Genomic DNA, 15,650 nt, shown 5'->3' on the forward strand with positions numbered 1-15,650 from the left:
CATGACGTCCACAATTACGCCCAAGACCAAACCCCTGCCGGCTGGCATCTACTGCCCCGTGCTCTCCCTCTACAAGCCCACTGCCCGCCAAGGGATCGACTACGATGCCTCGTACAAATACTTCGCCTACTTGATCCGCGGGGGTGTCGACGGCCTGGTCATGGCTGGAACTACCGCCGAGGCAGTTCTTCTTTCTCCGAGCGAGCGACAGGAACTCGTCCGAGTAGCGCGTCGAGCCGCGATCGATCTTAAACTGCCAGACTTCCCAATCGTGGCTGGGATCAGCGGACAATCGACAAACGAGTCGATTCGACTTGCGGAAGAGGCGCACGAAGCGGGGGCCGACTTTGGCCTCCTCCTGCCACCATCGTACTGGGTGAAAGCTGTGACAAAGGATGTGATTGTGGACTTCTACCGCGAGGTTGCTGATAACAGCCCAATCCCCATTGTCATCTACAGCGTACGTACTCCCCATTTACTCTAGAGCGTATACTGACTATTCGCCCTCCAGTTCCCTGCCATGTGCAACGGCGTCGAGCTGAACTCCGACGTCATGTCCGAACTCGCGCAGCACCCCAACATCGTCGGGACAAAGCTTACCTGCGGCAACGCAGGGAAGGTCACCCGGCTGACGCACGAGTATACGCATGAGCAGTTCGGAGTGTACGCCGGATCCTCAGACTGGCTGCTTCCGTGTCTCATTGGAGGGGGGTCAGGATGTGTGACGGGGATTGGGAATGTCTTTCCCAAGTCCGTGGCTCGTCTCTATGCGTTGTGGAAGGATGGCAAGGTCCAGGAGGCGACGAAGCTGCAGGGTCTCGTAGCGCAGGCAGAGAAGGCGTGCAAGGAGGGCATCGCACCGACCAAGTTTGCGGCGGGCTATTTTGCTGGGCCACGGGCTGGTGTCACGGATCCCAGGGCATTCTGGCCGAGGAAGCCCTATAAGCCTTCGGGGGAGGAGAAGCAGGAGTGGGTGGTGCGGGTGATGCAGCACTTGGTTGAGATCGAGGAGTCAATACCTGATCGAGTATAAGCCGTTTACTTATAGAGAATGAATATCGTGATAGTAATCTACTCTATTTCCTAAAGAAGTCCTCCCCAATGCGCACGTACTTGATCGTCTGGCGCCAGAACGTAAACGCAACATGAATCGTCCCATCCTCTCCAACAACCATACTGGGATACGATAATTCCCGATTCAGCTTCTTCTCACTATTGTTCGTCAGGCAATACCCATCCCCATCTTCAAGGACTCGATGCTCCCACGTCCTCCCCTCATCATCACTCCACGCGACCGAAAGAGGCGCCCTCGGTGCCCCCCAGAATGCCTCCTTCCCATCGCTTCTCGCCTTCTGATTCGGCCGACTATCCTCACCGTCCGTAATCTCGTCGTACAGACCCTCCCGCCGACCAAGTGCATTCCTCCGCGAGGAGTGGTTATACACAACAACCACCCGACCGGCGGGCAGAACATCAAAGCAGATCCCGGCATTGGGATTCAGCAGCGATGTCGGCTCTGGCGCACTCCATGATAAACCATCCAATGAAGTGGAAGAGTAGATGAAGTCCGCCCAACGGCTGCGATAGAGCGCCAGGTACGACCCGCTCTTCAGCCGCTGGATCTCCATGTGCACGCAGCCTGTGCTCTCGGGGACGGGAATCTCGCGCCATGTCTGGCCGTGATCGTTGGATGTGCGGATGGACGAGATATCGTCGTTGCCGATCCACTTTGCGCCTGGTTCAACGCGGCATTTGAATGTTGGAATCACGAACGTGCCGTTGTCCAGGGTTATCACCGGTTGTCGGATGAATGTGCCTGGCTCATTGAAGAGGATTGAAGGCTCACTCCAAGTTCTGCCATCGTCCGTGGAGATATTCCGCTTCACCACCGCGGAGTCCTGATTTCCGCCGTCTTGCGACGTGTAGAGGAGCCAGAGTTCGCCGGAAGGGTGCTTGAATAGGACAGGGTTCTGTTCACTGCGCGTGTTGTCGTGCGTCACCTTTACGGCGTCGCTCCAGGTTGTGCTTCCGGATTGTAGTCGGGCCAGATAGATGCTGATGTCGGGCTTGCCCTCCATGTTACCGCCGAACCAGGCGCAGAGGAGGTCGCCACTGGGCAGCAGGAGGAGGTTGGATGCGTGGCATTGCACCGTCGCTGGACGCAGGTATGCTTCTTGATAGGTGTATGGTCTTCCTGTCTCGCGGAGCTGCCCGTCGAGTAGGGCTTTGAGATTTTCTTGGGTGATTGACATGGTGCTATTGGTATAGGGACGTGCTAGAGTGGCAGTGCCGAGGTATGTAGCTCCAGCTACCCCTCTTAAGGCATGCTACATGTCGGCGACTTCTAAGCGGAGGCCAGCCCGAGTCTCGGGCATAGTCCGTCAGGGCGAAGGTTGCGGAAGACAGTCCGATGCCATGACAGTCCGATGCCATATCAGGGATCAGCACGGTGGGACGGCCACCCCATGGGGAACGGCTGGGCGCCGGGATCCTCAGCGCTTGATCTGGCTTAAGTAGCTGTACTCCACCTGGATATCTTCAGACATACGCCATTGAAGTGACTTTTCTTGCTCAACTCTATCGTGGCCTTTGGGAACCATACAACAATGGCAGGCGGAACAAGCCTCTGGGCCAGCAAAGAGGCCAAGACCGACCCCAAGGAGATCTTCAATCTGCGGTTGCTGTATCTGCTCGTCACCTTGGCTTGGGCGGGATGCTTCTACGGTTTTGATACCGGCAATATCGGTGGCATCTTGACGCTACCCTCGTTCGAGACGGCATTTGGCCTCATTGATCTGCCCCAGGCGGAGTATGACAACCGCAAGGTACCTCCCTTATGACCTCATCGCCGAATGCAATATACTGACAATCCGGCAATTAGGGCACGATCGCAGCAATGGTCGCAGCAGGCGGCGCCGCTGGATCCCTCCTCGCAGCCCCAACATCTGACGTCCTCGGTCGCAAGTGGTCCGTCTTCCTCTGGGGCCTTGTCTTCATGCTGGGCGCCGCGATGCAAATGGTTCCGAGCTACGACGTCCTCCTCGCAGGCCGATTCATCGGTGGTCTCGGTGTCGGCGCCAGCTCTATGCTGAGCCCTCAGTTCCTGGCCGAGAACTCACCCAAATCCATTCGTGGGTCGATGACGGCGACGTATAACCTGATGATTGTGACGTCGCTGATGTTGGCGTTTTGGGTCAATTATGGGGTTTCACTGTGGAACAAGCCTGGTATCGAGAATGATGATACGCAGTGGCAGACTGCCATGAGCATCCAGCTTATCCCCGGGGGACTCATGGTGCTGATGATTCCGTTTGTCCCTGAGACGCCAAGGTATCTTATTAACCATGGGAAGGCTGAGCAGGGGCTGAAGAACTTATGCCGCTTGAGAAAGCTGCCGCCTGACCATCCTTATATCCAGCTGGAATTCAGGGAGATTCAGGCGCAGGTGCAGTTTGAGCAGGAGACCTTCCAGGGTCACAACTACTGGGTCGTTGTCAAGGATATCTTTGGAAACAGGAGCAACCTGCAGCGATTTGTTCTTGCGGTGTTGTTGTTTATCTTCCACAAGTTGACTGGGACAGACTCGTTGAATGTATGTTCATAAGACCCGGGATCTGGAGCTTTGCTGACGGGGCTGCTGCAGTACTACGCGCCTCAAATCTTCGAGCTCATCGGTGTCGAAGACAACTCGTCCCTACTAACGACAGGCGTCTACGGCGCTGTCAAAGTGGCCGCAACGATTTTCTACGTTGCATACCTCGTCGATCGAGTAGGTCGCCGTCTCCCGCTCCTGATCGGGGCAACGATCCAAGGCACTGCCATGCTTTATCTTGCCCTCTATCTCCGCTTCGCCGGCAAAGATAATACGGATATGGGCGGCACGCCTGCCGGTGGCATCGTGGGGATTGTATGGATCTATCTGTACGCATTCGGCTGGTCCTTCGGGCACAGCGTCGCGTGCTACATCGTTGCAGCGGAGATTTTTCCGACGAGAATTGTAAGAATCAGCCCTCCATTTCCCCTTCGATACTAACGGACTCAGCGATCCGTCTGCATGGGCTTCTGCTTCTTCACAAACTGGATCATCGACTACGGGATCACGCGCGCAACGCCCAATATGCTGACGAACATGGGGTACGGGGCGTTCCTGCTGTATGCGCTGCTCACGTATCTCGGCGTGGTGTTTATCTTCTTCTGTCTGCCTGAGCTGAAGGGACGGTCGATTGAGAGTATGGATGACTTGTTTCAGCGGCCGCTGTGGACGATGTGGAGGCATGCATATCCGACTGAGGAAGAGACTGTGAGACATGGTGTTCGGGACGCGAAGCAGGCTGAGAACGAGGAGCGTGAGGATGGAGACAAGCGCGAGAGTCGGGCTAGCCATGTGGAGACTGCTGCGTAGACTCAGAGACGAAGTAATGATTCGGCTACGATAGTACTCCAACCGAACCACAAGCATAATAGCCAGCCTTGCGTCCGGAGATGCTCCGCCGTACCCTCCATCGGCCTTCTCCCCGCTCACTCTATCCGAGAGACCGCGGGGTAAGTACGGATCGTCACACTTATATGAGACTGTGGTATAGTGACTGTTGCCGTGAAGTTCGGGTAATCAAGCACAGCAATGGCTACCGAGACATTCACCCTAAACACAGGTGCAAAGATCCCAGCCGTGGGCTTCGGCACATGGAAGGCCGGACCTGGCGAAGCAGCGGCCGCAGTGCAGGCTGCTTTTGATGCAGGGTATAGGCACTTTGTACGTGACTCTGCCATGGCATAAACAACCAGCTAACCCGCCCAGGACTGCGCTCCTCTATGTACGCTGTACCATCATGCACACTACCGAGCACAGGCTAACCTCAACAGACGGCAACGAGGCAGAGATCGGCCAGGTGTTCAAGAATACCAAAGTACCGCGCGAGGAGTACTTTGTCACGACGAAGCTGTAAGACGAGTGGATTTTCGACCCATTATCGCCTGCTAACAAGGGCGTTAGATGGTCCTCCGACCACCGCCGCGTCGCATCCGCACTGGACAAGTCCCTCCGCGATCTCAACCTCACCTACGTGGATCTCTACCTGATGCACTGGCCCGTGACACTCGACCCATCTCCAAATGACGCGAACTACGGCCAAGAAGACCGCACTGTGCATGCGAAGAGCTGGGATTTCCGCGATACATGGCGCGCGATGGAAAAGCTAATTGATACGGGCAAAGTCAAGGCAATTGGCGTTGCGAATTTCTCGACCCTTAATCTGAAGAAACTGCTGGAGACCGCGAAGGTTGTCCCAGCCGTAAACCAAACCGAGATCCAGCCGCTGCTTCCGCAGGATAAACTCCATGCTTTTTGCGATGAACATGGGATCCATCAGACAGCGTTTGGACCGTTGGGTGGATCGGGAAGTACACTACACCAACAACCGGTCATTGCCTCAATTGCGAAAAGAAGAGACTGCGATACGGGAAACGTAATGCTCAGCTGGGGCATTCAGAAAGGATGGAGCGTCATACCCAAGAGCACGAATCCAGCGCGAATTGAGAAGAACCTGAAGGGGAACTTTGTGCTTGATGAGGCCGAGATGATGGAGATGGATGGATTGGCGGTGCCGAAGGGGAAGAGGTTCAATCGGCCGAATTGGGGGACGGTGGTTTTCCATGATGACGAGGCGGTTGACTTGGAGTAGATGGACATTACTTTTTCTGTACATCTGCAGCTTCAAATATCTCTGTGTCGAACAAACACTCTAATGCCCTTTGAATCAAGCTTTGGGAGGGGTAGGAAGTAATCGTGAGCGAGCTCAATGTCGGATATGTCTGTCTCAAATAGTTCAAAGTCGAAGAAGCGGAAGAATGATGCGAAGACGAGGTATAGCTCGCACCAGGCGAGACTGCATCACATATGTCAGCACTGTGATGGACTAGACGTGAAGAGCACATACTTAAGTCCAAGGCATGACCTAGTCCCTTTTCCAAAGCCAACAAAGTATCGTTCAAGGGGAGCCCCATTCTTCGCCTTCGGGTTATCAAGCCACCTCTCCGGAACAAACGAGTTTGAATCAGGATAAATCTCCTCATCCAGATGTAGGAAGGGAATCGTCATCGAGACAGGCGTATGAGCCGGTATAACCCAGTCCTTGAAATAGATTGGTTTTGGCAGACGACGTACATTCCGGGATGTAGTCGAATGCGACAGCCGAACTGCTTCTTTGATGACGCCGGTCAAATAAGGAAGTTTCTCGAGCTTGGTCCACTCTAGGGCCGTGGTAGGGTTATCCAAATCGTAGGCCGAACCCGGAATAGCTTCATCGAGCTCACGACGCAGACGGGCAAGGACATTGGGGTTGTCGAGGAGGTAGAATGTTCCCACGGTAAGTGCCCATCCAGTCGTTGCGAGGCCTGCGCCGATGACAAGTTGTGCTTCGTCTTGGAGTCGCCGGTCTGCCTTTTCCGCCTCGGGTAAGTCGCCATGTATCAGGTCTGAGAAAACAGTTTGCCTGTCGTTGTCAGAACTGGACGAGCCAGCTGCTATAGACTGCTTGATGTCTCGGATTTGCTTGCCGAGGTCCTATCCACTTTGTTTAGCATTTCTAGAGGCAAGGTTGGAGCCGGCTCACTCTCTGCATCCGAAAGATGGGCGCATAGACCGGATCGAGCTTCTCAATCCAAGCCTGCGGCAAAGCGTTCATGATCTTCGGGACCAGGGGAAAGTGTAACGCTGTGTTCCCCGCGATAGTAACATTCATAAACGCGTCGTGCAGGGTAGGAGCCCACCCGTCTTCTCCTACCGCCGAATAATCATGGCCAAAGCAGTACTGCATGATGACATCCTCACTGAACGCCATGAAGCCTCGGTGAATGGGCATTGGCGCATTGAGCGCTTTATACTCCTCGACTCGTCCGATCAGGGTATCAAGTTTTTGACGGATGATATCCTGGAGCCCGAGGATGTGCTGTCTGCTAAAGAACGGATTGAGGGCATTTCGTCTGATCCGGTGTAGATCATCCGGGGCGGTCGTTAGAACGGAGGTATCGTTTCCGAATCGACCAGACATCCAGGCGTATTTGTCGACGCGGCCGGCTTTCGTGTAGATTGTTTCCCAGAGGTCGGCGTCCAGGATGTGTAGCTCGTCTGGGGCGATGCGGATGATCGGGCCTAGAAGAGTATTAAAGGTTAGAAGGGTGTGGTCGGGACGTTAAGGCAGACGCACCATGTTTCCTATGCTGCTCCTTGATCCAGAAGATGAACTTCCCCTGAAGGTAGACATCGTGGTAGACTTCGTGCCAGCGACTGAGAGCTGCATATCTGGGGCCTGGAAATCCGGCCAGCGGATGAAAGAACAGGCGATAACCAACTAGCCCCAGCACATAGAGGATGTGCGTCGATACAATGAATATGATCCACGTGCTGAAGGGGTAATCTAGGAAGATTCGAGCCATGGTTGAGATGGTCAGTGTCACTCCAGCCATCTGTCTGCGAGGGGGTATCGTTATTTAAGCAGATCGCTAGCACCGTTAGCAATCACGATTTTGACGTCTCGATTGTCTCACCATATGGGGAGACTCCTTCCGAACAAGGCACTTCTTAGATTAGCGTTGGCTTGGGTAGTTTCAAAGTTTGTGCAGCGGAGTCGCAGGTAATGGCGAGCATCCATCCGTGCAATCAGATTGAGGACAAGATAATGCCATGTGAGACGGTCTGGTTTAGCTTCGAAGGATCGCTTTAGGCTCGAGAGAAAACCGCCAGCGAGTGGTGGAGGAGCATGGAGGGTTGCTGGCGCGGTGTCGGAGGACATTGCAAACCCGAAGGTTCATGCCGATTGGTCGACGTGACTGTCGTTATTTCTGATTTGAAGACGCAGTCTGGTGATACTCCCCAGCTTGCGGACTGGTGGTTGTTGTTGTAGAGTTGTTGTCTACCGGCAGACCCGGCAACAACGTGACTTCCGCGTTGGAAAGTACTCCGTAGCTACCTCACGCCAGGTGAGCCCGCAGTCTTGTTTGTGTAAAAGGGAATTCTGTATTGAAATGTCTTCCACACTTTTCCAAGAACCTCCCTATCTCTTGTCCAACCGCTTGGTTGTTGTTATCTTTCTCGGATACGGGGCCAAGATATATATATCAGGAATCGCAGCCGCAACGACGAATTCACCCTGACTGTGTACGAGAGCAATGATGCATATCATGCGCTTAAAATGGACTTGTTATAACCTAAAAAACCTCGTCTCCTGCTCACCACTACGCGTCTCGCTCGCAAACGCGTTGCTGAGGGACCGAGGCGTTGTTTACATGGGCTACCCTACGGTAGTACAAAAAGAGCCAATCCAGGCACCAAGGCATCAACCCTAAAAGACAAGACGCGTGGATATCATTAGAACTCTCCAGTAAAGCAGTCTAATGCACATATCTGAACGCAAGAACCTGCCCCTCACCCAGCCTCCGACTAACAGCCCCAGTCGCGCTCGCGCCAGCCTCCGCCCTATCTTCTTCCTCATCCATGCGCCGATTCTCCCTGCGGAGGTACCACTTGATCGTCAGCGCCATAACCGCACAGAGCAGACAAGCCCCGCTCATAATCCCGCCGCCAGCATAGTACCTCGGCTTCTGGGAGTCCGGAAACATGTACGAGGTGTAGAAGTGCGCGACGCCCGCACCCATGAGGTTCATGATTGCCAGGGCGGCGGCGCGCTTGGCGCGCGGTCGGGGCAGCGACGAACTGAGCCATGAGACGCACAGGTTGTAGGGGGAGTAGGAGCCTGCTGTCATGAGGAACATGCTGAAGTAGCGGCCGCCGGTTGTGGGGATGAACATCGCCTGGCGCCCGGGCTGATTAGCAATGCGGGTTGGGGAGGGTGAAGTGAGTAGTTGACGTACGAGGAGGTTGCCTAGGAAGGAGAACAGCAATGGAATTGCGATGTGGAGTCCGCGCTCCTGTTTATGAGCTGCGTGGAACGAGATGCAGAGGGAGCAGATGAAGGCGGCGAAGTAGGGTGGTGCCGTGAGCAGGAGGGTGATGGTTTCGTTGTACCCGAGGGTCCCGACGATGGAGGGGAAGAAGTTGTTGAAGGATTGTGCGGTGATGAGCGACATCTGCATGATGATGAACATGTACAGCTTTGGATCGCGGACCGCTTGTTTGACGCCCCAGGTTAGGGACTTGGGATCTGTGTCTTCGATGCCCGCGTTCTCATTTTGGAGTCGCCAATCCTGTTACATTGTCAGCATTCATCTTGAAGACGCTTGTACGGTATAAATCCTGCCGCTAGAAGTTGTTGCTCTCGGGTTAGCCACCACCGCTTCGTGGCTAGAGGAAAATCCGGAATAAATGGGATGACAAGGATAGCGATAGCTATAGTCATGGCGCCTTCGATGATGAAGAGCCATTGCTATCTGGTCAGAAAGGAAGACAGACATCAGGTTGAGGTACGTACCCACGCCGGCCGGTTTAACTTGTTCTCCATCCGGCTGATGATTCCAGCGGCAATCAACCCACCAAATGCACTAGCCAACATATTGGCTCCATAGAGTATCGCGATGCGTGGTGGAAGCTCTGACCTCTTGTACCAGCATGAGAGGAGCAAGAAGACACCGGGCAGGAATGGGCCTTCAATGAGGCCTAGGATAAAACGGCACATGAAGAGGCCAGCGAAATTGGTGGTGAAGGCCTGGCACATCGAAACGATGCCCCAGCCTGCCGTGACGAGCCCGATGTACAATGACGGCTTGACCTTCAGGATCAAGATGTTCGACGGCACCTGAGTTAGGACATCTGACGTACATCAGCAAGTTCTCGATGAGCATGCAGGGAGAAATACAGCCGACATAGAAGATCATCAAGCAAGTATTGTACTGAGTATTCGTGATGCCAAGAGAGGCTGGCAGCCCGGATATTTTGGCATTGGCAATGTTGTTCCTGGAGTTCATTAGTGACCTGAGAAGGAAACCTGCGACTGAACGTACCTATCCAGAATGTTCATGAGGAACAGGATGACCACAGCGGGCATGAGATGAAAGTCAAGCCGGCGCACTAGCTTGTTCTCCAGGAGTTCCAGATCCTCTGGAGTTCGCTCCTCCAGCTCCGCTGGGAGTGGCAGTTCCTGTAGCGGAGGAATGCCGACCTTATCGATGGTCTCAATCTGTTGCTTGGCTTGTTCCATGTTAAGATGCGTGGGGAGCTGGTCTCCAGGTGGAGTTGCCTGCGGGAATACTGCATATTTGACTTGTTGTAGCATGGCATGATACGGACTGGTTTCCGAGCTGTCAGGAAGCATAGTGCGGGGTCCCCGGATTTCCCCAGACGAAAACAAGTGGAGAGAAGTCCGAAGCCCGATGATCGCTGTCAAGTAAACTCAGCAGGGTGACTGGATAACCAGATTAGGAACAAAGGAATAAAATCTTCGTGAGATTGGTGGTGATTTGGTAGCTAAGACTGCGCTTCAAGATAATCTAACACCTGTTTGGCATTGACAGGGGTAAATGGCTGTCCGATGAGCTCTCCCTCAGATCCTACAGTAGCGAGGATGTTCTTCATAGCGTTGAGCTCAAAATTGATACGTGTATTCAGAGCGCCTCCGGCAATATGGGTGGTGAGGGTGACATTTTCCATGGCCGCGAGTTTCGGAGAGACCTGCGGCTCATGGTAGTGAACGTCCAGGCCAGCTGCGGATAACGAGCCATCCTCCAGGGCTTGAATTAGAGCTTCTTCATCGACAACCTCCCCACGAGCAGTGTTGATAAGCCGTGCCCCAGGCTTCATCATCCTCAGAGTGTCGCGGTTGATGAGGTGCTTCGTATGCTGATTCAACGGAGTATGCAGCGAAACGCAGTCCGACACTTTCAGTAGACTTTCCAGTGATTCATGGTAAGTGACACCCAGGGTTTGCTCCACCTCCTGATCCTGTCGGACAACATCATAGTAATGGACCGACATCCCCAAAGCTTGAGCCTTGACCGCCACCTTCTTGCTGATGTTGCCGAGCCCAATGAGGCCCAGAATATGGCCTCGCGGGTTATGCGAGATCGTCGCAATAAGCTTATGCGTTGCCGTAAAGATTTCTGGATCCGCTGTCCGAGCAGCCAGCTGCGCTCGAGTGAAGTTTCGGAACACGGAGAGAATCATGTAGAGAGTCGTGTCTGAGACTGCTTCGTCCGATGCGCCCGCGCCATTCGCGTACCAGATCCCGCGGCGCCCGAGAGCCTCGACATCCGCCCAATTGAATCCAGCTCCCGCGGATGCGAAGATGCGAACAGAGTCTGGCAATAAGGCGATAAGTTCGTCGTCCCACTGGCCCATCTCTCCTCCAGACTGGAAGTGTGGTCGAAAGATTGCGACGAATTCGCCGTAGCTGTACAGGTCAGCGATGAACAATGCACTGTGAAACTGCACCAACCGTTTCTCTTTTAGAGCTTTGATAAACGTCGGGCGATCGAACGCATTGTTTCGAATGACGTTGAATCGAGCAAGAAAGTCATTGTCATAGAAATCTTGGTTGTACTTGATTAGGTCGCCTAGATGGAGGACGATGGGTCTGTCCATGGCGGCAACTGTGATGGGCTCGTAGTCAAGTTAAGATAATAAAGATGCAGCATGGTGCCGGAGCCTTTGTAGATTAAATCAAAGTGTTCGGACAGCCTCCGGTAAGCAAAATGGACCTCTGCACCAGGGCGTTGTTGGTGGGAGAGAGAGAGCGCGGAGACCAGGCCGATGTGCATGCGGCATAGCTTACATAACCTGCACGAGCAAGGTGCACAAGGCTAAACCAGATTGGGAGAATTCCGTGGCGTCCCGAGACTTCGGACACCTGAGAACTTCAAACAAGCGCGAGAAAAGCTCTCACAACTTGCTGGGTTGACGCCCTGTCATTGAGAACATGCTTCTCCAATCAAGCTTTTGTCGAGACGTCTCGACCCAGTTCTATCGCTCGATTCCCCGGCTTGCAACGAGTTCGCCCCGCATTGTTGGCGGGAATTACTTTTCCAGCGGCCGGCCGTCGCGACAAGGTAGGTAAGTGAGCACCCTTCTTTGCTATCGTCAATAGACGCGGCTAACGCTCTATGGATGGAACAGACTCTCGAACTTCGACTCCCAAAAACGACCGGAAGCCGCCTGACCCTGCATCAATCCTAGAGCAGGTAATCGAGACCCGTAACCGCGCATGGAGTAATGTTCCAGGAACATTACCAACCGAGAGGTTTATCGGCGGCCTCCCTCGTAATATAGGTAAAACGACGTTGGAATATTTTTTCAAGAGACTCGGGCTTGAGGTGTATGATCTACTCGCACCATTATGCAAACGGCACACTGACAGCGCCTAGTCTTAACATTCGGATGAAGATATCTCGGTTCACTGGGAAAAATCCAGGCTTCGCCTTTGTGGAATTCCGATCGAGTAGGCATGCCTATCGTGCAATGCAGTTGTTAAACGGACGAGAATTTAGGGGCCAGATCCTATCAGTTCAGCATGTTGAGAGCAAACAACTACTACCCCCCAAGCTCGGGGGCCCTGAAAGCCAGTTGTGTAATCAGCCAGGCGTGCATAACTGGCCAGAAGAACGGGGACGGAAAAGCACTTGGTACTCAGAACGTGGACAACGGCTGACAGTCAGGGGGTTACCGCTCAGACCAATGAAGAGGGATGACTTCAGGCGACGGATGGTGGAGCACTTCAAGGGCTTCACTGTGTAAGTCTTGTAGCTTTCCGACATTTAAACCGCTGCTAACAAAACACTGCAATAATCAGTGAGAATATCAGCCCGCCGAAACCCTGTCGCAATCATATGCACAATCTAGCTAGGCCTCCCACAGACACACATTGCTTTATTGACTTTGCTACTGCGGAGGAAGCCGAAAAAGCACGGAAGACGCTCAATCTCAAGAGGGGCCCGTGGAATCTCCCACTATTCATCAAAAAGGGAAAACCCCAGGGGAAGAAGAAGTCGAATACGCCCAGCTCCACGAAACCTACCCCGGCTTCTACCGAACCCACGTTAGATGCCACTGAATCCATGTCAGGTCCTATTGAACCCAGGCCAGCGCCAACGGAACCGATGCCAGCCTCTGTGGAACCACCGTCATAGCAAAGCTTAGCCAAATCATCCGGATGAACTTTCGGAGCCCGACCATAATTGTCAGGCCGTCGAACGCACGGGAGTCATGTTTTTTTTTTCCCCCGCTCCGGTCCGCTTTTTGGGACGGCTTCTGTCTTCGATTGCGTGCTATCCCAACTGCCTAGTCCACACTCAAATTGCTAGAGCTGGAATCCAACTGATGCCGGGAAATCTCCAGATGGGCTATCGGTCTTTCGTTTCCCAAGTCTGAATCATGTGGGACCCGAAATGCAATTCGCGTCGCTGTTTGACGGAAGGGATCAACCCAGGCGTACCGTTCTAACGGTGGCTCGCATCGTCAGCTCCGTCGGTGCACGAAGTCTGCCGTTTATTACCCCAGCTAGCACCATCAGTGATTAGGAAACGGTCCGACTTCTGCAACCTCTTCCGATCGTTGACTATCATCACCCCTAAGGTGTATCTCATCAGGGCGTGCAAAGTATATCTATTGTCGCAAGGATATTCTATACGATATAGACCAACAGTGCAATCGAAACCCCCCTCCAAGGGTACACCAACGCCCAGTCATAAACTGTGCGTTTATCTTGCAGGGCACCCTTGCTCGCATCCTCCGATGTTCTTGATAAACTGCGCTTTGATTCCACTCGGATGGAGCGGTTAATTGAGCGCAATGCCCCTAGGACACCAAACCCTCAAACTGAACGATGACGAGTCGCGTGGCGATCGTTCAGGATATCGATCGATCCTGAGCGCGGTACCCGATCAATCTCGACGCGAGAGCGCCAAGAGTAGAACTGCTGTTTAGTAGACGACATAGTTATAGCGATAGTGGAGGTAGAGCACGATTAGCACTAGAATAACGCTCATTGGCGGGATAGCGCGTCTCCAAGTTTTGCAAGAGTCAACAGCCTGGAATATCCGCTCCGCTTATCAAAGGCTGTTCGGCTAAGCGTGCCGAATTATCTCCATCTTCCCGACTTCTTTCTCCCATCTTCTTAACAATGTCTGGGACTGAGTGCAGGCATCCATGGCGTCTGACCCTAGTCCGTCAGAAAAGACTGACGCCGTGCGAAAAGAAGGGCTCAATGTAGTTGCTTCAACTACTACCGAGGGGCCCCCATACTCTGTCTTCACCAAATATCAGAAACGATACATAGTCTTCTCGGCATCATGGGCTGGTTTCTTCTCGCCCGTCTCCTCGCAGATCTACTTTCCTGCCTTGAACAGTATCGCAGATGACCTCGGCGTGACCGGCGCGCTGATCAACCTTACGCTGACAAGTTACATGGTATGCTTCCGACCATTTAAAAGATAGTGTCGCTAAGTATAAACAGATATTTCAAGGTCTCTCTCCTATGTTTGTCGGAGATTTTGCCGACAGGGCTGGCCGACGACCTGCATACCTTGTGTGCTTTTTGATCTATATCGCCGCCAACATCGGGCTGGCATTGCAGGATAACTTCGCCGCCTTGTTTGTTTTGCGATGTCTGCAAAGCGCCGGAAGCAGCACGACTATCGCGCTCTCAGCAGGTGTCGTCTCAGACATTGCCATCGCTGCCGAGCGAGGGTCGTATATGGGCTTTGTCACTGCCGGGTCTTTGCTAGGACCAGCAATGGGGCCCGTCGTCGGTGGTCTTCTCTCGCAGTATCTCGGCTGGCGATCGATCTTCTGGTTTCTGACCATCTTCACTGGTGCCTTTCTGGTTCCTTTCGTTCTTTTCTTCCCAGAAACAGCAAGAGCGATCGTGGGGAATGGATCTATCCCGCCGCCGAAGTGGAACATGCCTTGGATGGCTTTATTTAGAGCTCGGAAGCAGCCATTGCCTGAAGACTACAATCGACCCAAGCTTCGATTCCCGAATCCAATTCGAACACTATCTATCGTGTTCCAAAAGGATATCAGTATCATCCTTATTGCGAACGCGATCCTCTTCGCCGGTTTCTACGACGTCAGTGCGTCGATTCCTTCGATATACGACGAATTGTATGGACTCGACGACCTCCAGATCGGACTATGCTACATTCCGTTCGGCCTAGGCGCGACCGTAGCATCTATCGCCACTGGCAAAATGCTAGATTTCAACTACCGCCGCCTCGCAAAACAGCTAAACGTGCCCCTGCACGAAACCCGGAACCGCAATCTCACCCACTTCCCCATCGAAAAAGCCCGGCTCCAAATCGCCCTTCCCCTCCTGGCGCTGGGCACATTCACAATTATTGCCTTTGGCTGGTGCCTCGACTACGGCGTGCACCTCGCGGCCCCCACAACAATTCTGTTCTTCATGGGTCTTTTCCTTACTGGGTCGTTCAACACAGTCGGTACACTCCTGGTTGATTTCTACCCGAGCAATGCAGCTGCTGCGACCGCTTCGAATAACCTTGTGCGGTGCTTGCTTGGTGCTGGTGCGACTGCACTGATTGACCCTATGCTCGATGCTATGGGGCGGGGATGGTGTTTCACGTTCATTGCGCTGGTGATGCTCTGTACGGCGCCGTTACTCTGGGTGGTTATAAGGTTGGGGCCGAGGTGGAGGAAGGAGAGGCAGGCGAAGATTGATGCGCTCGGTGCTTAGGATACCTTTGAATAG

At 53.5% G+C, this 15,650-nt stretch overlaps 9 protein-coding genes across 9 annotated transcripts; 5 read left to right on the forward strand and 4 right to left on the reverse strand.

Annotated features, from left to right (window-relative positions):
• Window position 1: 1 nt before the first annotated feature.
• DSM5745_00029 (dihydrodipicolinate synthase family protein) lies at window positions 2-1,033 on the forward strand (the record flags this gene model as incomplete). Its single annotated transcript, XM_026742045.1, has 2 exons — window positions 2-460; window positions 512-1,033. The coding sequence occupies 2 exons, from the start codon at window positions 2-4 to the stop codon at window positions 1,031-1,033; spliced, it is 981 nt and encodes a 326-aa protein (XP_026607890.1).
• A 43-nt stretch (window positions 1,034-1,076) lies between these two features.
• On the reverse strand, window positions 1,077-2,252 carry DSM5745_00030 (sialidase family protein; the record flags this gene model as incomplete). Its single annotated transcript, XM_026742046.1, has 1 exon — window positions 1,077-2,252. One exon carries the CDS (start codon window positions 2,250-2,252, stop codon window positions 1,077-1,079), a length of 1,176 nt encoding a protein of 391 aa, XP_026607891.1.
• Window positions 2,253-2,606: 354 nt separating this feature from the next.
• DSM5745_00031 (sugar porter family MFS transporter) lies at window positions 2,607-4,402 on the forward strand (the record flags this gene model as incomplete). The annotated part of the gene is made up of 4 exons (XM_026742047.1): window positions 2,607-2,825; window positions 2,882-3,592; window positions 3,644-3,997; window positions 4,043-4,402. The coding sequence occupies 4 exons, from the start codon at window positions 2,607-2,609 to the stop codon at window positions 4,400-4,402; spliced, it is 1,644 nt and encodes a 547-aa protein (XP_026607892.1).
• A 219-nt stretch (window positions 4,403-4,621) lies between these two features.
• DSM5745_00032 (uncharacterized protein) lies at window positions 4,622-5,681 on the forward strand (the record flags this gene model as incomplete). The annotated part of the gene is made up of 3 exons (XM_026742048.1): window positions 4,622-4,740; window positions 4,799-4,942; window positions 4,994-5,681. The coding sequence occupies 3 exons, from the start codon at window positions 4,622-4,624 to the stop codon at window positions 5,679-5,681; spliced, it is 951 nt and encodes a 316-aa protein (XP_026607893.1).
• A 32-nt stretch (window positions 5,682-5,713) lies between these two features.
• On the reverse strand, window positions 5,714-7,434 carry DSM5745_00033 (cytochrome P450; the record flags this gene model as incomplete). The annotated part of the gene is made up of 4 exons (XM_026742049.1): window positions 5,714-5,885; window positions 5,937-6,562; window positions 6,612-7,150; window positions 7,206-7,434. 4 exons carry the CDS (start codon window positions 7,432-7,434, stop codon window positions 5,714-5,716), a joined length of 1,566 nt encoding a protein of 521 aa, XP_026607894.1.
• A 954-nt stretch (window positions 7,435-8,388) lies between these two features.
• DSM5745_00034 (uncharacterized protein) lies at window positions 8,389-10,265 on the reverse strand (the record flags this gene model as incomplete). Its single annotated transcript, XM_026742050.1, has 4 exons — window positions 8,389-9,201; window positions 9,426-9,763; window positions 9,810-9,907; window positions 9,955-10,265. 4 exons carry the CDS (start codon window positions 10,263-10,265, stop codon window positions 8,389-8,391), a joined length of 1,560 nt encoding a protein of 519 aa, XP_026607895.1.
• Window positions 10,266-10,417: 152 nt separating this feature from the next.
• DSM5745_00035 (D-mandelate dehydrogenase-like dehydrogenase) lies at window positions 10,418-11,530 on the reverse strand (the record flags this gene model as incomplete). Its single annotated transcript, XM_026742051.1, has 2 exons — window positions 10,418-11,339; window positions 11,385-11,530. 2 exons carry the CDS (start codon window positions 11,528-11,530, stop codon window positions 10,418-10,420), a joined length of 1,068 nt encoding a protein of 355 aa, XP_026607896.1.
• A 518-nt stretch (window positions 11,531-12,048) lies between these two features.
• On the forward strand, window positions 12,049-13,071 carry DSM5745_00036 (uncharacterized protein; the record flags this gene model as incomplete). Its single annotated transcript, XM_026742052.1, has 3 exons — window positions 12,049-12,260; window positions 12,310-12,675; window positions 12,735-13,071. 3 exons carry the CDS (start codon window positions 12,049-12,051, stop codon window positions 13,069-13,071), a joined length of 915 nt encoding a protein of 304 aa, XP_026607897.1.
• A 1,018-nt stretch (window positions 13,072-14,089) lies between these two features.
• Window positions 14,090-15,635, forward strand: DSM5745_00037 (MFS transporter; the record flags this gene model as incomplete). The annotated part of the gene is made up of 2 exons (XM_026742053.1): window positions 14,090-14,350; window positions 14,397-15,635. The coding sequence occupies 2 exons, from the start codon at window positions 14,090-14,092 to the stop codon at window positions 15,633-15,635; spliced, it is 1,500 nt and encodes a 499-aa protein (XP_026607898.1).
• Between the last annotated feature and the right edge of the window lie 15 nt (window positions 15,636-15,650).

The sequence above is a fragment of the Aspergillus mulundensis genome (genome assembly GCF_003369625.1).
Source record: "Aspergillus mulundensis strain DSM 5745 chromosome Unknown scaffold_0, whole genome shotgun sequence".
Taxonomy (NCBI): Eukaryota; Fungi; Ascomycota; class Eurotiomycetes; order Eurotiales; family Aspergillaceae; genus Aspergillus; species Aspergillus mulundensis.